General features: G+C 43.8%; 2 protein-coding genes across 2 annotated transcripts in view; one reads left to right on the plus strand and one right to left on the minus strand.

The window, feature by feature from the left end:
* Nucleotides 1–248: 248 nt before the first annotated feature.
* On the minus strand, nt 249–7,496 carry Med21 (mediator complex subunit 21). The gene is made up of 4 exons (XM_028891667.2): nt 7,390–7,496; nt 1,929–2,043; nt 1,210–1,310; nt 249–625 (listed from the first exon to the last, which is right to left on the minus strand). Exons 1-4 carry the CDS (start codon nt 7,429–7,431, stop codon nt 449–451), a joined length of 435 nt encoding a protein of 144 aa, XP_028747500.1. The 5' UTR covers nt 7,432–7,496; the 3' UTR covers nt 249–448.
* A 9,982-nt stretch (nt 7,497–17,478) lies between these two features.
* Tm7sf3 (transmembrane 7 superfamily member 3) overlaps nt 17,479–27,170 on the plus strand; it is a 34,140-nt gene continuing 24,448 nt past the window's right edge. The window contains exon 1 of the mRNA XM_028891636.2: nt 17,479–17,623. Coding sequence (XP_028747469.1) covers nt 17,548–17,623 — 76 coding nt within the window. The 5' untranslated portion in view covers nt 17,479–17,547. The remainder of the gene's footprint in view (nt 17,624–27,170) is intronic.

The following is a 27,170-nucleotide window of genomic DNA, read 5'->3' on the forward strand; positions in this document are numbered from 1 at the left end:
CAATAATACAATAAAGGTAAGAAGAGGGTTGGGGATGGCTCAGTAGCAAAGTGTTTACCCAGCACATACAAGATGCACAAGGTCTGGATTACACACACACACACAAACACACACAAAACAAAACAAAACAAAAATAATATACACAAAACCTCAAAGAGCTTTATTGTATATTTGTTTAATTATATCCTGAACATTAGTACAGTATCTACCTTGAAAATTCTAGTCAGATAAAAAATGACATAATGATGTTTGAGGATGACTCAACTGCAATTTTAAAGCTTTTTATTTTATTAATAGTGGATCAGAAAATGGTGAAAACTAGTTAAAAAGGTAACACAGTCAAAGCATGTGATGTTCTGTAGCTGTTGGTAGAGCTTACACTGAATCTGATGCAGCACTCTTAGTGTCATCCAAACAGTTCTTTTCTCAGTCACGTGTTCTGTTGATGCTACGAGTCTGGAAGAGACTGGCTATGGGTAACACTTCTGGTCTTCAGCTGTGACTGTGCAATATCAGCAAGTGCACTTTGGATCTTCTCCAGAAGCATATCTCCCCGATAAACAACATCCTCCAGACATGTAGCAGCTTCATGGTTTTCTTCTTCTAGCTTATATAAGCTAGCAGCCTTTAAGACATGAATTTTAATATACTCAGAGATGAAATGGCTAGAAACTAAAGTACAAGTATTTATTTTAAAATCAGAATGATTTTCCAACCATTGTGTTTTATCTTTTAGTAACAGGTATTCTAAATATCAACTTAATTTTTTCTCTGAGTTATTAGAAGACTAATTTTCTGTCAGAATATATAGGTATATATATGTGTCCTGTGTATACAATGCTTATAGACACTGTTTTGTCCATATTCAGAATGCCATTCTCCACTCACTCTTCTGGTCAAACAAAATGAAGGGCATTAAGGAGACTTCTGCCTAAGATGAAACTGCTCAATGTCAATCCTGCCTTGAACACACATGATCAGATCTTTTAAGTCAAAATTGGACAATTATTCAGCATAATTTTCCAGAACGAGACCCTGGATTTGAACACACATACACACACACACACACACACACACACACACACACACACACACACACACTCCAAAATAGCTCCCATTTAAAATTTAACCTTAAATTGAATGTCACAACCTCCTTTAATTCAAAGTTCTCTACCACTAGTCATTTTATCACAAGAAAAGAGTTTTCACCTGTAAAGCAGCTGTAGACTCTTCACTGGGTAAGGAATCTATCAAAACATCAATATCTTTTGCTGTTCGTGCAATCAGTGCTGCAAAAAGCTGGGCATACTCTGAAGAAAAACATTAAGTTAAATTATCAAAGTCTTACATTTTTATAAGCAGAAATTATAAACTTAATAAAACTAGAAAAGCTCAGCTAACTTTCCAATACAGCAATTCTAATGGTAAAGCATAATATGTCATTTTATTTCCTAGGACATTTTGGTACCTTGAACAAAGGAATCCATAAATGAGACACTTTTCTTACTAAAGTCATACAAACAAAACTCAGCTCAACTCATACAAGCTTTCCTCTAAGGGAGTAACAATCTTTTTTTTAATTGGACGTGAACAGAATTATGAAGCATAATGAATTGAGTTGATGAATTCATTCCTTGGCCATCTCTGAGATAGCTTTGCACATAAGAGCACTTGCTACCAAATCTAAGGACCTCAGTTTCATCCCCAGAACCCACATGGTGGAAGGAAAGAATAGCTCCAGATCCTTTGACCTCTTGCATGCATGCTATGGCAGGCACACCCACATATACACTAAATAAATAAATAAATGTAAAAAAGAAGAACTATTTATGGCAAAACTTACAGTAACAGAGTCCAACCACAGTCACATTTTTACGAAGAAGCTATAAACTGTAGAAGAAATGTCAGTCAAACTAAGAAGACCTCACCTTCTGTAGGATTGGCTGGTTGGTCTTTATTAATTGCTGTTTGAATGTTACTGAAAGAGGCGGGAGGACCACACTGCTGTAACACTCCAATGGCATTACAAAACTGATCTGCAAGCTTGAAAAAAAAAGAAAAAAAAAAATCAAGGTTACAAAGAGTTGTCAGTTTTAAGGATTTTATGAGACATGGTAATAATTTCGTCATAATAATGATCTCAAAGCAAACTCCTCACACAAAGGAATATTTTTATATAAAATGAGCCAGTTATTACTAACAATGACAGAGTTTGTACAGCTAAACATGCACTCTTACCAGCAATCTATTTATATCTAGCCTGGATTAAATGGTTTAATCACACAAAGAAATTTAAGTTTGGTATCAGTCTAGGTGCTGTGGGATGGTCTGTATGTCAAATTGCTCTGATTGGTCAATAAATAAAACACTGATTGGCCAGTGGCCAGGCAGGAAGTAGGTAGGACAAGGAGAGAGGAGAAGTCTGGGAAGCAGAAGGCTGAGGCAGAGAGACACTGCCAGCTGCCTCCATGACCAGCAGCATGTGAAGATGCCGGTAAGCCACCAGCCACGTGGCAAGGTATAGATTTATGGAAATGGATTAATTTAAGCTATAAGAACAGTTAGCAAGAAGCCTGCCACGGCCATACAGTTTGTAAGCAATATAAGTCTCTGTGTTTACTTGGTTGGGTCTGAGCAGCTGTGGGACTGGCGGGTGACAAAGATTTGTCCTGTGGGCAAGGCAGGAAAACTCTAGCTACAGTCTAGGTGAAATTAAATTTGTATCAATCTATCTTAAAGAACTGATACACAAGAAATCTGAAGACTCAGCCATAGTGATTGTTTTATTCTCTCTAAGTGGTTCTGGAGATTGAGTTCTCAAGAGAAGGCTGCTCACAAATAATAAAATCAGATATCCATCCCAGCAGATACACAAATAGCAATAGAGAAACAGACACTAAATGGTTAAGAGCACTAGCTGCTTTTTGCAGAGAACCTGGATTCAATTTGCAGAATCCACAGCTCACAACTGTAACTCTAATTCCAATGGATTCGGCATCCTCTTCTGTTCTCTGTGGGCACCAGGCACCCATGTGGTACACAAGCACAGGTGTAGCAAAAAACACACACATTGAAAAAAAAAAGGCTCCTTCAAATCATAACTCAATAAACAAATCCTAAGATACCAAAGTGGTTGAACTGGTGGACAACAAATTCTATTCTTATTCTAAGAATGATGGTTGCAAGAGTCTGTTCTTCTTCTACAGTGTGGTTCTGAGGTTCAATATTAGGGTGTTAGACCTAGTGGCAAGTGTCTCTACTTACTGAGCCACTTTGTCAGCCCCTAAATTATTGTATATGCTAACTTTATTTATGTGTATCTATGTATGTGGACCAAAAGCATTCAGTGCCCACAGAGGCCATCAGATCCTCTGGACTGGAGTTTTAGATGTGGGTGCTGGGAGTCAAATTGAAAGAGCAGGCAGACTCTTAACTGCTGAGCCATTTCTCCAGCTCCATATGCTAATATTTAAAACCAAAACCAAACAAGCAAAAAAACAGGGTTAGGAAAATGTTAAACATGAAGACCAGAATTTGGATTCCTGCACCCACATCAGAAACCCTTCAGTCACAATGGTCATCTGGTCTATCAGAAAACATGAGCTTTTGGTTCAATGAGTGTAGCTAGAGTTTTCCTGCCTTGCCCACAGTCAGGACAAATCTTTGTCACCCACCAGTCCCACAGCCGCTCAGACCCAACCAAGTAAACACAGAGACTTATATTGCTTACAAACTGTATGGCCGTGGCAGGCTTCTTGCTAACTGTTCTTATAGCTTAAATTAATCCATTTCCATAAATCTATACCTTGCCACGTGGCTTGTGGCTTACCGGAGTCTTCACATGCTTCTTGTCATGGCGGCAGCTGGCAGTGTCTCTCTTTCCCTTCCTGTTCCCTTAATTCTCCTCTCTTAGTCCCGCCTATACTTCCTGCCTGGCTACTGGCCAATCAGTGTTTTATTTATTGGCCAATCAGAGCAACCGATTTGACATACAGACCATTCCACAGCAAATGAGACCTTAATCAAAAGAGAGAGAGAGAGAGAGAGAGAGAGAGAGAGAGAGAGAGAGAGAGAGAGAGAATGGTACAAGAAGTTATCCTCAGACAACGCTGGCCTCTACAATAAGCATGCAGAGGTAAATGCACCTGCACACACCCACACATACTTAAACCACACACACACACAGAGTTCAGTTGGTAGAGTATTTGCTTAGCATATATGAAGCCTTGGGTTTGATCCACAGCACTGCTTAAACTGCACATGGCAATACACACCTGTAATCCCAGCACTTGGTGGCAGGATGAGAATTTCAAGGATATCCTTAGAGTCATAAGTGTTTGAGGACAACCTGTACTACATGAGAGCCTGTCTTGACCAGTGGTGGCACACACCTTTAATCCCAGCACTCAGAAGGCAGAGGCAGGCAGATCTCTGTGAGTTCTAGGCCAGCCTGATCTACAGATCAAATTATAGGATAGCCAGAACTACACACAGGGAAACCCTGTCTCCAAAAACAAAAACAAACAAACCAAAACAAACTAATCTTTCTTTTCTTTTGTAAGTATTGAGATATATATGTCAGTACTTATTTCAAGCAAAAATAAATACTATTAAAAAGCAGTAGTCGTGGGATTGCCTAAATCTGACTAGCAAATATATCTACTATGTTCCCAAGGTTAACAACAAAAAAGTAATGTAGAAAGCACATGATTTCTTTTCTGTGAACAGAGCAGTTGCCAAATTTAAAGAAACAGTGGGAGTGTTAAGAATATAGCTCAGTTGGTAGATTGCTTGCCTAGAATACATGAAGCCTTGAATTGGATCCCCAGCAATGAACAAAACCTAGGAGTAATAGCACATACGTGTAATTCTGGTACTCAGAAGGCAAGGAGAACAGAAGTTCAAAGTCATCCTCAACTATATAAGAAGTTCCAGGCCAGTGTGGACTACATGAAAAAAAATTCTGTAAGTTGCCAGAAATGTAATTCTTCAAGACTCAAATTATAATCTTGATGCTCAAAATATTTGTTGTTGGGGCATGGCTGTGCACACCTTTTTTTCTAGCACTTTGGGAGGCAGAGGTAGGTGGATTTCTGTGAGTTTGAGGCCAGCCTGGTTTATGTGGAGAGTTCTAGTCCAGCCAGAGTTACATTAGATGACTCTGTCTCAAAAAAAAAAAAAAAAAGCAAAACCAAAAAACAATGAATTCAAGAAATTTGAATTCGTACCATTTGCAAACTAAACACATGTATACCCCCCACCCAACTTCTCACTAGTCCTGATCCCTGAAACTTCAATTACTATTTCCAATCAGGAAACAGCATTTCTATTGTTTTGCTGTCATCATTTCAATGACAAAAATTTGGGTTATTATTGAAAAGCTAACCTGGGTGGCTTTTCTTTTCTTTTTTCATTTTTAAGTTGCAGCATTCCATTTTGTAGCGCTGTTATAACACATAGAAAAATATAAATGAAACTTATTCAGTACAGTAGCTATGTGTTCTGTCCTGCAAATGCTTTCAAGACCCATTGTTCATCTGTTCAAAAAAATATTTATTGAAAACCCAACCCCATGACAAGTACTGTATATAAATATTATAGAGATGAACATGACATAGCTTCTGTACTCAGGAGTTTCCAGATGGTAGAACAAATGTTAATATTGCTCTATGTTCCAATCTACTTTAGCACTTAAGAGCTGAAAACAATTTCCTCTAACTTCCTAGCCATGTGTGGGGTTTCATCATCTAAAAGTCTCTTGAGTTTATGGCATCTTTCTAAGCTCCTTGAGGAGTAGCTTTTTGTAAACACATTGCCTATAGACACAGTAGGCATCCATGTTAGCTAAATTATCAGTATTCCTAAGATGAGTCAAGACCATATGGTATTTTTACTGTCCTAACTACAGGACCTACACAATATGCGATTTTTTCCCTGAGATGAGCTCCTACACTGCATTATTAAGATTTGTAAAACCTCAAAGGAGTATTTTCTTGGGAGAAGTTGGCTGGCAGCCCACAGAAATCTTTGCAAAGCAGAATTTAGCTTAGTGAATACATCAACATTTAAGGCACAGCCCTTCAACTTAAAAATTATTTACACAGAGTAGGCAGTTTTCCCAAAAGTAGATTCACAATCTCAAAGTACTCTCAAAGTGATGTATTGCCAAATAGCCAAGTTATGACCTCCTGTAAGAAAAACACTGGCCAGGGACCAGGTATTCTTTTCAGTAGAGGCGCTTTTCCTAGAACATCAGGCTACAACCAGAATGACACTGAGATTTTAACTACCAACGGAAAACTGTTGCACTCTTAATGGAAATAAGCAGAAGTATTTTTTATTTTTGTTTTTGGAGTCAGGGTCTCTCTCTACATAGCTCTGGCTGTCCTGGAGCTCACCATTCTTGCTCAGCTCAGAAAAATTGTTTAGTTTGTGTGTAGTTACCATTCATGTATAGTAAGCAAGAATAACAGCCAGAAGGGACAAAGTTAGTACAGCCAGCAGTTTTCAGGAGCTTCTGTTGTAGATTTTGATTCCTAAGTTGTTGGGCAACCTGGTCTCCACAGTGATTTCCAGGTCAGCCAGTGTTACACAGTGAGACCCTATCTCAAAACAAAACAAAAATTGTCCTTGTGTGCAGTTGTTGTCCGTGGTAGTGCGTTGCAAGAACTTCATTTCTGCCTGTAAGAGCCATTCAGGGCAGATCCTAAAGCGGACCTAAACAAATGGAAAGCCATCGAGAACCAGATCTGGAGACTCCTCTAGTACGTGGGACTCTTTAAGGACTGGTCAGAGTGGCCCACAGGAGCCAAGGCAAGCTCACATTCCAACACAAACACTCAACACTTTGTGGTGGTCGTCTGTGTTGTTTTCTGAGGTGGGATCTCACTCACACTGGAGCTCAGACTGGCCCCGACCCCTGGGACCTGAGCTCACTCGTCCCCTGCTACCCGGCCAAGCACCTTGAGTCCCCTCAGGACGGGCCGCGGGTCCCCTCCCCAGGACGGGCCGTCGGGTCCCCTCCCCAGGACGGGCCGCGGGTCCCCTCCCCAGGACGGGCCGTCGGGTCCCCTCCCCAGGACGGGCCGCGGGTCCCCTCCCCAGGACGGGCCGCGGGTTCCCTCCCCAGGACGGGCCGCGGGTCCCCTCCCCAGGACGGACCGCGGGTCCCCTCCCCAGGACGGACCGCGGGTCCCCTCCCCAGGACAGACCGCGGGTCCCCTCCCCAGGACGGGCCGCCGTCTCCTCAGACCCCGCCCGCGGCCCCCCTGAGGCCCGGCCGCCCTCTCCTCAGACCCCGCCGGCGTCCCCCGCGCGCTCCCCACGGCAGCGCGCCCCTCCGCGCGTCTCCGTCCGGAGGCAAGGCCGACGGAGGAAGGGAGCCCTCACCGAGTTCACCGCGTCCTGCAGCTGCGTGAGCCGGTCCGCCATGTCGCCAGCGTACGCACAGACGCCAAAGCTCCCCGCTCGGCCGCGATTGGGCAATTTATGGCGGATCTGGACCAATCGCAGGGCTCCGTTCCCGGGGGCGTGGCCGAGGACGCACGCTGCCGGGAGGGGCGGGGCTGTTGGCCCGGGCGGACCCGGCCAGGGAGGCGGATCCCCGTGCGCAGGGGCCCAGGAGCCAGGCGATGCTCGCTTCCTCCCGTCGTCCGCGAGCCGCCTGCAGGCCGGCCTGTAATGCGCTTTGTTTGTGCCCGGGTTTTGCTCAGTGCATTACCTGGAATCCTTGTTTTCCTTCACTTTCACTTTCCAGGCGGACCACAAAACACACACGCGGCAAGCCGGTCACAAATGCTCGGGGTCCCAACATTTAAATCCAACAGATTAACCTTCGCCAGGAAACCAAAATGGCTAAAAGAGGGTGTCTGGTTCGTTTGGGGCAGGAGGTGCTTAGCCAGCTGGAGGCCAGATTCGTGCTTTCATTCTGAGTGGGGAGGGGTGCCTTTTGGAGAAGCGGGCACGACAGAAACGGAAAGCGGGGGAAAACGAAGCATTTAACTGCGCCGTGCTGAGGAACGAACGACAGGAAAGGTGAAAAGGAAGGGCGTTTGGGGATAGGAGGTATGTAGTCGGCACTGGTAGCTAATGCCTTCTGTGTGACTGTGAGGAGGACTGGAGGAGAGGGCAGGACTCTGGCCAGAAGAGAGGGTCCCCGAAGATAAGCAAGTCAGCCGGGTTCAGTCTTTTTTTTCATCCCAAGATAGGGTTTCTCTGTGTAACAGCCTGGCTCTCCTGGAACTCTCTCAGTAGACCAGGCTTGCCCCGAACTCACAGAGACCCCCCCTGCCTCTCTGCCTTCGGAATGCTGGGATCAAAGGCGTGCGCCACCACCGCCAGGCCTCAGGTTCAGTTTTAAGGAATTTAGATTTAGAATTGAGACCTATTTACAGTTTTACATGTGAAGAAGGATGTTGTGAGAGATCTGTACACTGTGTGAAGATGTATTGCTGTGATTGGTGTAATAAATAGCTGACTAGCCAACAGCTAGGCAGGAGGCTGGACTTCTGAGTAGAGAGAGATCTCTGGGGGAAAAGGCGGGGTTGCCAGCCATGCGCAGAGGAAGCAGGATGGGCCGTAGGGAGTCAAGGTAACCAAGCCACATAAGAGAATGTAGATAAAAAGACGTGGGCTGCCAAGCACGGTGGTGCACGCCTTTAATCCCAGCCCTCGGGAGGCAGAGGCCAGCCTGGTCTACAAGCGAGTTTCAGGACAGGCTCCAAAGCTACACAGAGAAACCCTGTCTCAGGGTGAAAAAAAAAAAAAAAGACATGGGTTAATTTAAGTTATAAGAACTAGTTAGAAAGAAGCCCAAGCAAAGGCTGAACTTTCTTAATTTGTAGGAAGTTTCTGTGTCGTTATTTGTGAGCTGGGGGCCCAAGAAAAATCCGTCTATAGAATGATAGCAGGAAGGTTATTTCTGTTAGTTTGGGGATGAGCTGATGGGAAATAAGTCCTGAATCTGCAGATGCCTGGTTCCTGGATTTTCCACAAACTCTTTATCATAGTCCCCAGACTGACTATTCCTGGGTATCTTCCTGGTGTTGCGGTGGGTGGATGTGTTAGCCTGTTTTCTGTTGCTGTCACTGAATAGCATAGACAAGTAATTACAAAGCACAGTTGACTTACTTCAGTGTTCTGGAGACTGGGAAGTCTGCTATCAAGGTGCTAACATCTCGATGAATCCTAACAGAGGAGGGTATAACACGGTGAGGCTGTTGTGAGGTGTCTTCTTCCACCAGAGAAGACTGCTCAGACATGGATTTAAGCCAATAGGAAGTCTTTATTAGCTAACCAGTGACTACACTGCGGATTCAGGATCTCATTTGTAGTACCAAGCTTTCCTCGGGGGAGCTTTGAATCACAAAAACCACATACTGGGCTGACATACTTCAGTTACGTTGTGTTAAGAACAGTTAGCCAGAAGCAGAACTACAGAAGTAAAAAAGCAAGGTCAGTACATTTAGAGAGTTTCCCCAATCTATGGACTTTGATAGATTAGGTCTTCGTTTTCATTTTGGCAGGTGGTGCTGTCTACGTGCTGAGTTTTATGACCCAAATGGTACAATGTCATTTCCATCATGGAGTCAGTTGTGCTAAGATCTGGGGGCCTGTTACAAGGCAGAACCAGAGAGCCCAAGAGAACACTCTTTAATCACATTAGCCCATTAATACATGGATGAGCCTTTAAGGGGCTTTGAAAATCCAAACTATAGAGTCCTTAAGACCCAGTCACCTTCCATAGGTCTCCCCTCTTAAATCCTATTCACATATGACTTTTAAATTTAAATTTTAAATTTTAAATTCCAACAATTTGAAGGGCATTTTGAAGTCATATCGAGGAAATAATTTTTGAGTATCTCAACGTCTAAGATTTATCCCACCCATCTCTGGGAAGTTCCACTTTGGTTTCGCACCTCTCTTGATTTCCACCAACAGTCACTATCTTTGTGGCCAAACTGGGAACCTCCATTGGTATTGAACTTCCTCATGTAAATGAAATTAATGGTTAGGTGTGGTAGGGCTTAACCTTTAATCCCAGTATGGATCTCTGAGTTTGGACCAGCCTGGTCTACATATCAAGTTCCAGGCCAGCCAGAGCTACCTAGTGAGACCATGTCTAATGAAACAAAAAGTTAGCCAGATGATGGTGGCACATGCCTTTAATCCCAGCACTTGGGAGGCAGAAGCAGGCAGATCTCTGTGAGTTTGAGGCCAGCCTGGGCTACAGAGCAAGTTCAAGGCAGCCAGGGCTACACAGAGAAACTCTGTCTCGAAAAACCAAAAACAAACAAAAAGCTGGGCATGGTAACACACACCATTAATCCCAGCACTCACAAGGCAGAGTTAGGCAGATCTCTGGGTTTGAGGCCAGACATGCATGTAGACAAAACACCCATGCATATAACTATACAAAAGCAAAAAAAAAAAATAAATAAATAAAAGCAGGCAGAAAAATAAAAACATTTTGAAATTATTTATTGTGTGTATGCATTATGTGTGTGTATATATGCTACAACATGCCTGTAAAGGTCAAAGAACATTGTTCTCTATTTCAGGTGAGTCCTAGGGATTGGACTCAGATTGTTAGGCATGTACAGCAAACACTTCACATTCTGAGCCATCTTGTCAGCTTGACCAAACATTTCTGAAGGAAAAGTTAAAACAGATGGTGATTGACTGATAGGATGTAGTTTATCACTGTATTAAGTGGGCTTAATTACTTTATCATTTTATTAAGTGGGCTTAATAAAGAATTCTGAGTTTTCAGCCCAAGAGAACTTGAGTGTTGGCAGTATAGGGACCACCTCAAGACAACCCATGTTGCAATGGCCAAAGATTCTTGGCCAAAGTTAAGTAATACCTGTGAGTCTTCTTCTAGGCCCATCTACTTCAGCACACACACAGACACCCCAACCGCTGGCTTTCCTAGCTTATCTGTGCACTATTTGAAGAGTCCTGAAAAGGCTGTGGATCTGTGTTAGCTTTTTGATACTATAATATGATCTGAGATAATCAACTAGTCAACAAAAGATATTTTATTCATGGTTTTAGAGGTTCTGCCTGTTACTGATTGGCCTAATAGGGTCAAGTGGCAGCAGGTTGTAATGGTGGAACTCACTCTATGGGCAGGACACAAAAGGAGAGAAAGGAGAAGGGGCCTGGACTCTGTTATCCCCCTTAAGGGCCACCCCAGTTACTTAAGGTGACCCCTCCTAGAATATGTAGTAGTATTGTGTTCCCCAAAATATTGTGGACCCTAATAAACTTATCTGGAGTCAGAGAACAGAACAGCCACTAGATACAGAGGCTAGAAAATGGTGGCACTCACGCCTTTAATCCTAGCATTCCAGAGGCAGAGATCTACCTGGATCTCTGTGTGTTCAAGGCCACACTGCAAACAGCCAGGCATGGTGACACACACATTTAATCCCAAGAAGTGAACATTTAATCCCAGGGAGTGATGGCAGAAAGCAGAAAGGTATATAAGGCGTGAAAGCCAGGAACTAGACTGGTTAAGATTTCAGGCTGTGAGTAGCAGTTCAGCTGAGATTCATTCTGGATGAGGACTGAGAAGCTTCCAGTCTGAAGAAACAGGATCAGCTGAGGAATTGGCAAGGTGAGGTAGCTGTGGCTTGTTCTGCTTCTCTGATCTTCCAGCATTCACCCCAATACCTGGCTCAGGTTTGTTTTTGCTAATAAGAACTTTTAAGAAAAAGCCTCTTGCCTGTGACCTTGCGGGCCCCATCTCAGACCCAAGCTACACTCAGCCAGTTGTGGTGGCACACTGGTTGGATTTACTGAAGAAGGCAGAGGCAGGAGGATCCCGAGTTTGAGGCCAACCTAGGAGAAGCTTCGACCAGGGCTGAACCTGGCCACAAAACAGTGGTGGTGGAATCAGGGAGGCAGTGGTTGCTGCTCCACGTTGCTAGCTTCTTCTCATCGTGTTGGTGACTGCGGTGATGCTGCTACCTGGAACAAAGGGTTTACTGCTGCTTGTTCAGAGAAGAATTGCCAGGACCATCGTGTTACAAGAAAGCATCGGCAAAGGTCAGTTTGGAAAAATTTGGCAAGACAAATGATGGGGAGAAATTGCTGTGAAGATATTCTCTTCTAGGGAAGAACATTCGTGGTTCTGAGAGACATTTATCAGACTGTGATTGCTCCAAATCACAGAGGAGGCAAAAAAAAAAAAAAAAAAAATTCTGCAGGGAACCAAGACCATGTATAATAGCAACTTTGAAATCTTCAGAAAGATGACAGGATCCCACAACGATGATTCCACATGGACTATGGTAAAGCCATTAAGCTGATTAACACCACCAAAATATCGACTTTGGACTACAAATTGGTCAGGACAGTTTTGAGATAGCTAGCTGAGATGATCCAGCCTGACAGACTACTTGAACAAGGACTTGAAACAAGCCCTGCACTATTGGAGAAATTATTTTGGCCACTCCACGTAGTTAAAAGGATATTTATTTAATGGCGTAACTCACAAATTAAGTAATGGGTAGGTCGCAGGGTCTGGGGAAGGTGTAACGCAGTCCAGCGGTGTTCTCCGGAGCTCTGCACAGTCAATTTGCACCAGTCAGCGTCCTGGCACCGAGAGAACGCCCAGAGAGAGCTCTGGCCCATCCCCAGGCGCCTCCCCTCGCCCCGCCTCGTAGGCGTGACAGTTGCCAGAGTCTCAATGGGGGGTTGGAACTTCCAGAACCAAGCTGGAATGGCTACCCACTACACTGCACTTTCTCATTATGCAGAGACTGGACAAATGATAGAGGACTTGACAATTAACCCAAAAATTTTCTTTTCAGGATTCCCTAAAGATGTCTTCAGCCCCAGAAAGCAGTAATTTTAAGAAAATGATGCCCATATACCCAAGAGGTGGCATGAAAGGTTTTCTGGTCATTTAATGAGTTATGGATATTGTCATTATTTATGATGGTTGGTTACAAGTTGTTAATTGTTAATGGTCAGGAAAAAAGCTGAACATGGAGATTAGATTCAGAAGTTTTGTTTTTTTTTTAAAAAAAAGAGAAGGAGGAAAAGGAAAAAGAGAATATAGATATGAAGTAGATCATTGAGTCTACTCTGAGAAAAAAAGATAAAGAAATAATAAGGTAAATGGGCAGATCATTGAATCTTCTCTAAAAAGAAAAAGGGGAAGATATAAAAATGACAAAAGGTAGATTATTGATTCTACTATGAAAAGAAAAAAGAGAATATGGATATGAAGATAAAAAGGCCAATTATTAAATCTACTTTTAAAAAGGAACTACTTGTTTTAAATAGGATAAGTAATGAAAAATTTTGTCTGAGTTTATCAAATGTTACTGGACTGGACATTGTTATGTATTAATGAAGTTTTTTGTCTGAATCTGTCAAATGTTAATGGACTAAACATCATTAATGTAATTCTTGACTGTATATATTGTATATACTTATTGGATATAGTTTTTCTTGTATTAGTTATAAGCTTAAAAGCTTTTTTAATTTTAGACAAAAAAAGGGTGAAATGTGGTGGTATTGTGTTCCCCAAAATATTGTGCATGCTAATAAACTTATCTGGGGTCAGAGAAGAGAACAGCCACAATATTAAACATAGAGGTTAGGCAGTGGTAGCACACGGCTTTAATCCTAGCATTCCAGAGGCAGAAATCCCTCTGGATCTCCGTGTGTTCAAGGATACAGCCAAGCATGGTGACTCACACCTTTAATCCCAGAAAGTGAGCCTTTAATCCCAGAGAGTGATGGCAGAAAGCAGAAAGATATATAAGGTATGAGGACCAGAAACTAGAAACATTTGGCTGGCTAAGCATTCAGGCTGCATTCGAGAAGCAATTCAGCTGAGATTCATTTGGATAAGGACTCAGAGCCTTCCAGTCTGAGGAAACAGGATCAGCTGAGGAAATGGCTTGTTCTGTTTCTCTGATCTTCTAGCGTTCACCCCAATACCTGGCTCCAGGTTTGTTTTTATTAATAAGAACTTTTAAGATTCCTGCTACAAGAATATACCTCTTAAAGCTTTTGTCACCTTCCGGTAGTAACATTCTGCAGAAACGTCTGAGGCATGTGGACTGCTTGGAGACTCCTAAAATCCAAGCTATCATAAGAGCCTTCCTTCTAGACAAGACTCAAATGTTTCTATACATTTTTGTTTGTTTGTTTTTGAGACAGGGTTTCTCTGTGTAGCCCTGGCTGTGCTGAAACTCAGGGGCTCTGTAGACCTTGAGCTCCACCTGCCTCTGTAACCTGAGTGCTGGGATTAAGGTGTGTATCACCACTGCCCAGTTAATGTTTGCATACGTTTAAACTGAAGCCGTGAATTTTCTGAAGCTGTGGCAATCTCTGAGGCTGTGCAGAGAGCCTAGCCAAGTGCGTGAGCCCCAGGTCTGTTGGAGACTCCATCTTAAAAAATTAAAAACCAGCATGGACTCCTGAGGAACAGCATCCAAGACCTGCCTCTGGCTTCCATGCACATGTGCACTTTGCAGTTTTCAAAAGCACCCTTATGCAAGGACACAGGCCCAGAAACTGTCCCACCGCAGAATGCCGCTTCAAACGGTCACCACTCTTTATTCATCGTTATGGCGAAGGGCTCCTGTTTCAAAACGGCTGATGCAACTCTTCTAATTTTGTCTATAATAACTTCCCCTTCCTCAGCCTTTTCATGCCCTTAGTTTACTATGGTCTGTGCACCCCATTGCAGTGTCTGTTCCCGTGGCAACTCTCTATTCTTCCCAAAGAAATAGCAGTCTGTGGAGAATCTCTGGGTCTGGTTAGGTTGACAATGTTTTCTTATAAGCAAACTTTAAAAATTAAACGTATCTCTTAAAAATCGTATTTTCTTATTCAACAGACACAGATCCTAAACATAGCATTTTAATATAGAAATATGCAGAGAAAATCATTAATTCAACTACTTGTTAGTATTTTAAACACTGATTACATATGATATACATATAATATATGTGAAACCTATCTTTCTATGAACGTAACCATAAGTGCATATTTTAAAGGAAAGAAAACCCCGTGTATACATTGCTTCATAAATCAATTGTCTTTTCCTAAACACTTCAAATAAGTCAGTTACTTCCTGAAACATTGCTAAGGGCCACATAGCGTACATGGCTATCATAGGCTATCACAGACTATCACAGGCTATCTGGTCTAATGTCAAGCACTTGTCTTTTCTTACAAACAACACTTTGAACATTTCTTGACACTGATTTGAAGTTTTATTTTTACATTTTATTTATTTACTCATTTTGTGTGTGTAGGGGGTTGCACACATACCACAGTAGAAGTCAGAGGGCAACCTGACTTCTCTTTCTACCACGTGGATCTCAGGAATCACACTGAAGTCATCAGGCTTGGTAACAGGTCCGCCGCTGAGCCATCCACTCAGCCAGTTTTTGAGGCTACTTTTTCTATCTAGTTAAAGTGCTGCGCTAACACCATAAAATTTTTTTTTAGGGGCTAAAGAGTTGGTTCAGCAGTTAAGAGCACTGGCTGCTCTTTCAGAGGACCTGGGTTCAATTCCCAGCACCCACGTGGCAGCTCACAACCATCTCTAACTCCAGTTCCAGGGGATTCAAAGCCCTCTTCTGGCCTCCTCAGGCACTGCACGCACATGGTGCACAAGCACCCATTCAGACAAAACACCCTCACAGAAACTTAAACCTCAAACAGAAAAGCAAGGCAGCTGCCCCAGACGCATCCCTAATGGAACCCCATGACCCTCTTCTGTACACAGACTGTGGTCTCTTCAACAGCACATCGGGCATGAGACTTGAGAAGGGCAGTGAGGTTGGGAGTTTCAAGGACGTTTAGCTTAGAGGAGACAAAACTTTCATTTTTGCTGTGGTGCTCAGGACAACTCAGCACACACTTCAGAAGCAGCTCTGAGGGCAGCTGTAGTAGCTCAGGCAGTTGCTGCAGGAGGAAGCAATTTTCCTATGTTGCAAAAACCAACCAACCAAACAAAAACTTTATCAAATAAAGGACCACATGTGTGTAACTGATACTTGAAAGACGCAGGCACATGCTTACTGACTGCGGTGTGACGACTTGGGATGTGTGTCCTCTCTTACCATTCCCTGAAAGTGATGGATACCTTCATGCTAGCTTTCACAGCACACCCGTAAGCACAAGAACACTTTAGGTCAGATGTTCAGACATTTACGATTCATAACAGTAGCAAATTACAGTCATGAAGTAGCAATGAAAATAATGTTATGGCTAGGGTCACCACACATGAGGAGCTGTATTGAAGGCTCGCAGCATTAGGAAGATCAAGAACTGCTGCTTTAGATGGCGTTGCATGGGAGTGAGTGCATTAATGCCCACTACATTAATTTGCTTATTGATTTTATCATCATGATGATGATGATTTTGAGACAGAGTCTCACTATGTAGCCCAGCCTGCTTGCCAGCTCTTAGCAAGCATAGAATTACAGGCACCAGCCATTCTGCCTTCCTCCTTTAAAAAGTTAATTGATTTATTTTAGAAAAGGTTTAGGCTTACAGGAAAAAAAAAAAATCACAAGAGTTCTCACACTTCACATCAGTTTCTATTATTGCTGTCATTGTTTTTTTGTTTTGTTTTCTTTTTTCAAGACAGGGTTTCTCTGTATAGCACTGGCTGTCCTGGCTTGAACTCACAGATATTATTTTATTTTATTTATCTGCCCGCCTCTGCCTCCTGAGTGCTGGAACTAAAGGCCTGTGCCACCACTGCCCACCTTGTTATTGGCATCTTACATTGAAACACATGTCAAAAAAAAAAAAAAGTGATACTGGTTACATTATTAACTCAAGTCCAGGTTTTGCTTGTTTTTTGAAGTTTTTTTTTCCCCAATGTCCTTTTCATAACTGCTTTTTAAGATACTGAACAACCTGTTTGTACTCCATTTTATAATCGCACCCTGGGGAGGCTGAGGCAGGAGGACTGTCCTCAGTTCCAGGCCAGTGTGGGCTACATAGCAAGACCCTATCTCAATAAAGTAATATTCATTAGTGATGGTACAAGTTTATCTCCCTTGGGAGGAAGTGGCAACAAGTCAGAAGTTCAAGGCCAGCCTCCACAGCATAGTGGTCGGAGGCCACCCTGGGCTCCATGAGACCTGGTCTCAAAAAGAAAGTTAATTTGCACTGTTAGACACGATAGGCCTGGCGTGGTGGCACAGGCCTTTAATCCCAGGAGGCGAGCAGAGGCAGGGGGATGGATCACTGAGTTCGAGAACGGCCATGTATACAGAGGGAGTTCCAGGGCAGCCAGGACTACACAGAGAAACCCTGTCTCAAAAAAGAAAATAAAATAGAAAGGAAAGACGCAAAGCGTAAAGCGAGAGCACCGCCCGCCCGGGAGCCCCGGCAGGAGGCGCGCGCCCGCAGGGCCGGGCGGGCACGCGCGCGGCCGGCCGGCCGGAAGAGCGCGCCTGGCGGGGCTGGGCGGCGGGCGAGCGGTGCGCGCGGGCGCCCGGGGGCAGCACCCCGACCCTGCGCGGGGCCCCGGCCCGCCCGCGCCTCCGGCCCGCAGCGATGTGGCGGCTGCGGCTGCTCGTGCTGGGGATGCTGGCGGCGGGCACCGCCGAGGCCCAGGCGAACTCCACCGACGGTGAGCTCCTCTGCAAGGCCGCAGGCCGCCCGCGTCTGTGCAGCCCTCCCCGGGCAGCAGGCGCGCCTCCGGCCGGCCGGCCGCGGGTTCGGGACCTGGGCCATCCTGTCAGCGCCTCACGGGGGCTGGGAACCGGGAAGAGATAAGTAGCCCCCCTCTCCGACATTCGTCCCTGTAGGGAGCAGCCATGTTTGTGGTTTTAAGTGGACTCGTTGAAACGGCCCTCTCAGTTTACTCCTGTTGGCACAGCACCCTGGAGGCTGCGGCAGTTGGGTTAGGAGTTCGAGGCCAGCCTGGGGAGTGGGAGTCGCGGCCCAAACAAACAAAAACTAAAACCAGACCTAAAGCCTCGGCGGCGACAGGCAGCTGCATCTGTCGAGGAACTAAGGCATTCCAAGCAGCAGGTGGCAAGCGGGTCAAGTTTTGCAGTTTGAGATGGGACTTGAAATCCTATGTCATGTGCTGAGTGAAAAGGCTTTAAGTGACTGCTGGGGGTGCGGGTGGGCTTTAATGGGAAATATGAAAAGCACTAATTGTGCCAGGCTGGTGATCACATGCTTCTTCTGGTGAAGTTATTCCTTGTTTGGAGCTTGAGACAAGTAGCAAAGACAACGAACAGTTTTCTGGGCGATGGGACCGTTTTTTTTCCCCCGGATGCTTATCTCTGAAAAGCCTTGGTTAGAACAGCATTTTAGGAACTTTTCGTACAACTAAGGCCAATGCTGAAAAGTAAAAATACATGTGTTTTGAATGAATACACGCGCGCGCGCACACACACACACACACACACACACACACACAATTTCTTGGAGAAAACTCTGGCTTATAGAAGGGGGAAGCACTAGCCACTGGCATTGTGCCTTTCCTTGGCTGAGTTCCCTAATCCTGGAAGCCTCAGGAGATAATGGTTTCCCCTCTGCAGGCTCAAGACGTTCACTGCAGGAATGAGCAGCTGGTAGCAACAGTGTGGCGCCCTGGAAATTCCCTTACACTTCAGCAAAGCCCCTTTTTGAAAAGGATACCTTGCCGAGGGGGGGCGGGGAATTGGGGATGCAGCTTAGTTGGTAGAGTGCTTGTCTAGCACCTAGGAAGTCCTGATTTCCACCCCCAGCCCACAGGGACCGGGTGTGGCGGTACATGCCCAGAGCCCAGAATTCACAAGGTGGAGACAAAAGGTTGTTCAAAGTCAGATTCAACTACATAAGGAATATGAGGCCAGCCTGGGCTACATGGGGCCCTATCTCAAAACAAAGCAAAACTTTCACAGCATGAGGCTTTCCTTGTCTTTCTGTGAATCCTTGCCTTTGAAACAGTCTTCTGAAGAAGATGAGAGAGCGGAGGGCTTGAGTTTTGGGTTGGTCTAGAAGAGTCCCTGAGTCTGGAGGGCCAGGAACCAGACTTTCTTATTTCTAGTTTGGAGTTTCAGTATTAATAGTATTTTCTTTTGCTCTCTCACCTCGGATTATGGCAGGCGCCTGGGCGTCCTTTCTGCCCTGTTACTGTTGCTTCTTCAGGAGAGGGATGGGACTCGACTCAGCAGCCGAGAAACACTTCATTCCCCACGCCTGGCTAGCACGGAGCCACAGTAGAAGGCTTGATGACCCTCCCGGGAAGCCGCTGGGTTGTTAGGATACAAGTGGCAGGAACTGGACAACCTCTGCAATTCAGGAGGATCTGCCGGACCCCAGCAGGATGAGGGGCCGAGCCCCCAGGTGGTGGCTTGATGCTTAGCTAGGGTTGGGAGAGAGATGGAGATCCTGGGGTGGCTGGAGAAGCTGCTTCCTCGGACAAGCTGGGGGGATGAGGGGGGACTGTCTGTATGTCTAAATAGTCCCCCTTCTCTTGGAGTCCCAGTCTCTGCTTGCCTAGGTGTTTTCATTTTTGTTTTAGATTCATACCCAGTTGCTCACCTGGAAACCCACCCTGTAAGAGTGAGTGGGGCGCACCTTTTGTACTTTGGGAAGTGCCTTGAGTAGGCCATGGGTGCTTCTGTGTATAGATGCACATGGTAACTTTCTTCCAGAAGTGTTTGAAAGGCCATGTGTTCATTGTTGTGTGTCCTTTTAGTTTATACATTTACTTTGTGGAATTGAAGAGTGGACCCTGATCCCTGCACATGCCAGGCAAGCATGCCACCACTCAACTAGATCCCCGATTCTTGCCTTTTAATTTTTTTTGGGCTAATGACAGTTCATCTGAAGATAAAAACAAGTAATCAGTAGCTGAACTGTAATTCTGAGCACCTCAGAGGCTTCGGTAGAAGGATTGCCTCCAGTTCAAGGCCAGTGTAGGTTACACAAGACCCTATCTCAAAACAAGCCAACAACCTACAAACAAATAAAAATTGTGAGAGACAGTTGAATGCCAGCCTGCTGAAGTGGCTGGGTCATTCTTGCTCAGTGTTTGGACGGAGGAATTAGGAAAGCTAGACTTTGTTGGCACTCCTAAAGTTGCCTGCTGCGTGCGTGTGTCACTGACAGGGAGGGAAGTGCGAGGTACATTTTAGTTACGCAGCAAAAGAAGGAGTTGGCATGTTAAGATGGGGTCTGATTGGGAAAGAGGAAAAGATTAGGAATGGAAGGCCTTTCTAGAATGGAGTTAGTGGAAGGAAAAAATGTTTCTGTCTGATTAAGGATGGGAAGTGCGTGTGAAAATAGAAAATCAGTCCCTTCTATTCTATGGCAGTTGGGTTGTTTTTAGAATGTCAGACAAAGCAGAGGCAGAGCACAGTGAGTCAGCTCGCCATCCTGACTGGGCTGCCGCTCTCTAGGGCCCTTTGATGTGCAGTCTGTCTTCTCCCTCCCCACCCCACCCCCAGTCATAGGAGCTAATTATGCCTGTCAGATGCTTCTGGTGACTCCTTTTCCAGATGGCCTGGAGGTGAATTAGGCTCCTGTTAACTTCTGCAGGATGTATTTTGGGTATGTCTTCTCTTGCCAAGTCTCTTTTGTGAGAAGAAATTAAATCAGTTTCCAGACCAACTGTTTGGGAAGTTGAGGCAGAAGGATTGCAATTTCAAGGCTCATTTGGCCAGTAGAGTCAGTTCAAGGGTAACGTGGGCAACTTAGGCCCTTCCTGAAATGCAATACTAGAGAGGAGCTGGGGTGTGGTTTTTAGTGGTGGACTGCCTACTTAGTGCTCGAGAGGTTCTGGGTTTATCTCCAGTACCAGAAAACAAACAAAAACAACAAAACCAAACAAAAGGGAATTAAATGAAGTTTCTATCGTGTATGCAGTAAAAACTGTTTGACTTCTCTCTCTCTCTCTCTCTCTCTCTCTCTCTCTCTCTCTCTCTCTCTCTCTCTCTCTGTGTGTGTGTGTGTGTGTCCTCTGCGTCCTCTGCCCAGGGCCTCATATGTTAGTACACACAGTTTCTTCCTACCCTTCTTTTCTTTCTGGATTCTTTTGGTGATGCTGAGGATTGAACCCAGAGCCCTGAGCAAGCTCTACCACTGAGCTATCCCCCAGACCCCACAGTTGAGTATCTCTCATTGTTTCTGTGGAAGTCCCTCATTGCTGCTTTTGATAGGCCCAGCATCTCTGGGAATGTTCACCTCCACTCCCTCTACTTTCTCTGTAGGGCCAATTTGAGAATGCCTGGATATTTTTGGTTTTTCTTTGAGGCGGGCATCTCCAAAGCGCTGGCAAGCTAAGGAAGCTCATGATCCATACTCTGCAGCAAGTGATGGTTATAAAACCATTTCCCCATTTGTTTGGTACTTATAGAAGCCCAGCGGCTTCTGTAGCATAGTTACCTCCCTTTTACCGTGAGAGAGGAGAGGCCCAGAAGAAAGAAATACCTTGCCTCAGGTCCCGTAGTTCCGTCTCTGTTGAACAAGCACTTACTGCCAGACGACTGGTACAGTGCCGGACGCTGGGTCGTCAGATGTGACAAGGACCTGCATCACTAGAAGGGAAACCACACAAGCTTGGGCTGAAATGCCATCTTCTATACACATTGTGCAGTGACTCCTGGATGGCCAATCTCTTCTGTACACATTGTGCAATGGCTCCTGGATGGCCAATCGTTCCCACACACAAAAGAGCTCAGTTAAGAATGGAGAGGGGTGTGTATGTCTCTCGTAGTCACCGAACGTGGTGTTTGCAGTTCTCAGTTACCTGGAGAGCTTTCGGTTTTGTTTTTTGAGACAGGCTCTTGTACAGGCTGGGCTAGCCTTGAATGACCCACATAGCTGTGCCTGACTTGAACTTCTGACCCTCCTGCCTACACCCTTCTCCCCAGTGTTGGGATTACAGCACCCAACACCTGCTTCTGCGTTGTTGGTGATCAAATCCAGGGCTTTGAGCATGCTAGTCAAGCCCTCTACCAACTGAGTTATAGTCCTAGCCCTTCTCCATGTTGTTTGAATGAGTGTTTGTTTTTAAATTCATGTTTGCAGCTACTGCTAGGGATTTTTATTTAAGTGGTATGGCTCAGTCTTGGCAACACATCACCTCCACGTGATTGTCACAAACAACCAAGATGTATTGTAATTTCCTTATGATAAGGACAATTCTGATAACTATAGAAAATGTGATAAATAAGGAGCTGTGTTGGAAAGAAGGAATAATTTAAGGTACCCGTTATTAATGTTACTGATATTAAAACAACAGGACCAGGTTTTAGATGCCGTAGACAGTGTCTCCCCACCCGCCTTCACTATCTGCCTGGTTCCTGCTGCATGTGTGTGGGGGTGGGACTTCCGTGAAGCACAGTCTCTGAAAATGCAGTCCACACCAAGCAAGAGTTCTGGTGTTTCCTGGAAGTCTGGGTGGAGTTCTTAAAGGAGGCAGAGGCTTAGACTTTCAGTCCTACCCTCTAGATAGTGTCAAGTGTTTGCTTTCATTTATGACTTTTTAGACAGGAATACACCTTAAATACAGTTTAACCATAAGGCCATCTTATGTAACAACTAAGAAGCCAGCAAAAATCTCACGTAAGTTAATCATCTGACCTATAAGCTTTCTAGAACACTCCCACAAAACAGAACCAGTTTATTTTGGTAAAATTTTGAGAGAGAGCCTCATGTAATGCAGGCTGTCTTCAAATTCACTATCTGGCTGAGGATAATCTTGACCCCGCTCTTCCTGTCTCTACCTCTGAGTGCTGAGATTAAAAGTATGCTTGCCATGCATAGCCATTTTTCTTAATTTGTTTTCATACTAGAATAGCAGCATTTATCCTCATCAATAGATGTGTTTAGTCAATATGATATGCATACACAATGCATACTAAATAGCTTTAAAAAGGACCAAGCTATCCAGGCAGTGGTGGCGCACGCCTTTAATCCAAGCACTGGGAAGCAGAGGCAGACAGATCTCTGTGAGTTTGAGGCCAGCCTGGTCTACAGAGTGAGTTCCATGACAGACTCCAAATGCTACACAGAGAAACCCTGTCTCGAAAAACCAAAAATAAATAAATAAATAAATAAATAAATAAATAATAAAAAGGGCCAAGTTAGACTTACTCTTTCCCCCTCAGTACTGGTATGGATTCCGGGGCCTCACACATGATACACAAATGCTCTATCACTGATCTACAGCTTCAATATTTATCAATATTGACACAGACAGATGCCTAAATTTTAGTAAGTGGTCTGTTTTAAACATTTACCTGTCCTTCTTGCACATATGTGGAAATAAGCATTACGCATCTTGATACTAAGTCCTCAACACAGAGTTGGCCTGCATACCCACAAGCAATGTATCCTGCAGATTCAACCAGCTGCAGAGTGAAAATAATTTTTTAAAGTACATCTGTGCTGAACGTGCACAGACTTTTTCATGTTGTTGTTCTCTAGCAATATAGTGGCGTAGCACTTATGTTAGGTACGTAAATAACACACAGATAAATTATGCATGTGGATAGATGTCTATCACAGCACCATTTTTAAAATACCTATGTTATGTGTGCATGCACTTGTGCAGGCAAGCAGGGGGACATAGAAGCCAGAGGGGCATGTCAGGTACCCGATCTACTGCTCTCTGCCTTATTCCCTTGAGAAAAGGTCTCTCTCCGAACCTGGAGCTACACTGGTGGCCAGAAAGCCACAGCGACCTTCCTCTCTCTCTACTCTTCATAGCATAGAAATAACAAGTGTATGTGCCTGTGCCTGGCTTTTTTAAGTGGGTGCTGGGATTTAAACTCAGGTCCCCATGCTTGCTCAGCAAGTGGTCTTATCCACTGAGCCATCTCTTCATCTCCTACTGCGTGTACCATTTTATGTGAGGCATAGGTAGGGATTAGTAGTCTGGAGAGTTTGGGACTTGTATCCTGTGGATGTGAGGGATGATGGTACACATACCAGGTGACAGCTGTGGGGTGTCTGTGCGAGGGGAAGCAAAGAACAGGTGCTGAGAGTCCCCATATTGTTTAATGTCTCTTTTCCTTCTAAGCACTGAGAATTGAACATAGCTTTTTTGTGTGTGTATGTGTGTGTTTTGTTGTTGTTTTAATGAATTTAAAATGTAGGCTCAAGGCAGAACTTGAACCCTGAAGCCATCAAAGCTGGAAGCTTTCATCAGATCATGACATTTCTTTCTGATAAGAACACTTTGAAACTTGAAAAAAAGATGTGTAAAGAAAGCCACTTTGTAGTTGGAAGGTTTCTCCTGTTCGGTCCAGCCCCAAGGTCCCGCAGCTGCTTATAAAATAATCACTCAGAGGCTTAATATTATTTACAAACTGTATGGTCTGTGGCAGGCTTCTTGCTAGCTAGCTCTTATATCTTAAATTAACCCATTTCTGTTACTCTGTGTTTTGCCACATGTTCCACGTCTTACTGGTCTGCTGGCATGTTGTTCCTTGGGTGGCAGGCTGGTGTCTCCCCAGACTCTGCTTTTCTGTTTCCTGTCTCTCTCGTTGGATTTCCTGCCTGCTTCTAAGCTGCCATGCCATAGGCCAAAGCAGCTTATTTATTAACCAATGGGATACAGCATACAGAAACACATCCCCCAGCACTTCCCCTTTTCTGTCTAATCAAAAAGGTTTTAGCTTTAATATAGTAAAATTATATATAACAATCAGTTATCAAACAAGAGTTACAGTTATAATATCTAGTCTATTTGTATTTGGCAAAGTTAAAATATTTTTATCATCTATCCTATATTTGTGAGTCTGATGTTTCATATCTAATTTATCTTTTATCATAACCAAGGAAAATTATAACTATCTAGTCTTTAACTCCATCAAAGACCCCAGAAGGATACAATATTACCTCAGTAAATAGGAAGTGCATTGTAAGCAACTTCCAAAAATCTAGAATGACAGAGACAGCTGGCTGCCTGGACAGTCACCCAAAGTTCTTCTGCAATGTTGGGGCATCCATCTTCAGCCTACAGGTCTAGATTCTCTCAGTCACTTCTCTCTGTGTCCTGTAGAATGTCTGAGTGTTTCTTTTGTGAAGCAGGAACCTGAAGGACCATTTCGCCAAGCAAAGTTCAAGGGTCACCTTTCTATGGGTCCTGCATGTCCAGTCAATACAACATTTTGTCAAGCAGTCCAGGCAAGAACAGTTTCTTGCCCAATGGCTACCTTTGCCACAATGAAAGCAAACTCCATAAGGAGTTTCTTTGATGCCCATCATCTTCTCTGAAGTAGATTGGTGCTGCCAGGAGCAGACATGTCTCATAGTTCAGAAAAGTCAAAGTTCTTAAAACATTTTAAATGCCATATTCTGTAGGTTTTTCAAGTGTTTGAAGATTATCTACCTAATTGCACTATATCTATGTAAACGAAGAAAACTTAACTAATGTGACTATAAGTTAGATTATCATGGATGACTAATAATTAATTTGTATTTCTTAATTATACATTACAATTTCAAATGAGCTGCACAAATGTAGTACCTTAAACTAGAGTAGAAATATACATGCATTATAACAAAATGAACTTTAAATTTGTATCAATAAACTAAAATCCATAGCAATGTAAAACATTTCAAACAAGTTGCTTTTTAAAAATAGATTCAATAATCTACCCTTTTGTCCTATCGTATCTATAATATCCCCTTTTCTTTTTTATAAAGAGATTGCATTTTTTTGTTTTTGTTTTTTTGTTTTTTTTTGTTTTTTTTGCTTTGTTTTTTGTTTTTCGAGACAGGGTTTCTCTGTGTAGCTTTGCGCCTTTCCTGGAACTCACTTGGTAGCCCAGGCTGGCCTCGAACTCACAGAGATCCGCCTGGCTCTGCCTCCCGAGTGCTGGGATTAAAGGCGTGCGCCACCACCGCCCGGCTAAGAGGTTGCATTTATAGTCAGCCTGCTTTAAATAAAAATAAACATTTATAAATAATATTTTGGGAATTTGGGCATAGCTTCTCCTACTACTTCCTGCTGGTTGGGGCACTGGCATTTTTATGGGGATCCTGAGAAAATTAAGAATTATAGTTAAATCTTAGATGTGAGGCTGTATTGACCTTTCAGGGGGGTCTTGGTTGATCAAACCATATTAGCTTGGAAGCAATCCACAGGTTCTCATCTTCTGTGGAAACAAAAACAGAACCTCTTTTCCAAAGCAATATATCCTTAAACATAAATTTTGAAGTCAAGATACCTTTAAAATACATATATTGGTTTAACTCAGCAGCCTTTACAATCAAAAAATTGCAATTAAAAATCCCAAAGACAATATAATCCAGACTCTGTGTATAATTTCTACCTTTACATTGTGGTAGTATTGTGTTCCCCAAAATATTGTGTACCCTAATAAACTTATCTGGGGTCAGAGAACAGAACAGCCACTAGATACAGAGGCCAGAAAATGGTGGCACACATGCCTTTAATCCTGTCACTTGGGAGGCAGAGATCTATCTGGATCTCTGTGAGTTTAAAGCCACACTGGAAACATCCAGGCATGGTGACTCATGACTTTAATCCCAGGTAGTGAGGGCAGAAAGCAGAAAGGTATATAAGGAGTGAAAACCAGGAACTAGGCTGGTTAAGCTTTTAGGCTTTTGAGCAGCAGTTCAGATGAGACCTATTCTGAATGAGGACACAGAGGCTTCCAGTCTGAGGAAACAGGATCAGCTGAGGAATTGGCAAGGTGAGGTGGCTGTGGCTTGTTCTGCTTCTCTGATCTTCCAACATCACCCCAATAACTGGCACCAGGTTTTATTTTCATTAATAAGAACTTTTAAGATTCATGCTACATTACATGACTTAACTTTTATATTACTTTTTACTGTTTCTTTAAAGACTTTATTTTTTAAAACTATCTATTTCTTTATATAACTGCATATATTCCTTTTCCTCTCTCTTCCAAGCCTACATACATTTTTTTTTCACACACTGTAAACTGTTCCATCTGAATCTGTCTTATTGTGAATCTGTAATCCTTCTCTGCCCAGGAGAGATTTTAAACTGTTAAACTGAGTGGCTAGGACAAAAAAGTGGCAGCCTTGGCTGCTGACTCTGCCCACCTCAGCTTCCCAATGTGGTGGAGATATCCAGGGGAGTCCGGCTTACACTGCCAACTCTGGAGTCCATGCTGCCAACAGGCAGTGTGCAGCTGGCCCATAAACCCTTCCTGTCTGTATGAGTAAAAGCTAAA

Source organism: Peromyscus leucopus, chromosome 3 (assembly GCF_004664715.2).
Source record: "Peromyscus leucopus breed LL Stock chromosome 3, UCI_PerLeu_2.1, whole genome shotgun sequence".
NCBI classification, from domain to species: Eukaryota; Metazoa; Chordata; class Mammalia; order Rodentia; family Cricetidae; genus Peromyscus; species Peromyscus leucopus.

Bases quoted from the DNA above. Each gene is read 5' to 3' on its own strand.
- Med21 (XM_028891667.2), bottom strand. From the start codon at position 7,431: ATGGCGGACCGGCTCACGCAGCTGCAGGACGCGGTGAACTCG. The intron at 1,311-1,928 runs GTGAGGTCTTCT...GTTTTTCTTCAG, and splicing joins ACCAGCCAATCCTACAGAAG to AGTATGCCCAGCTTTTTGCA. The intron at 626-1,209 runs GTGAAAACTCTT...CATGTCTTAAAG, and splicing joins AGTCTACAGCTGCTTTACAG to GCTGCTAGCTTATATAAGCT.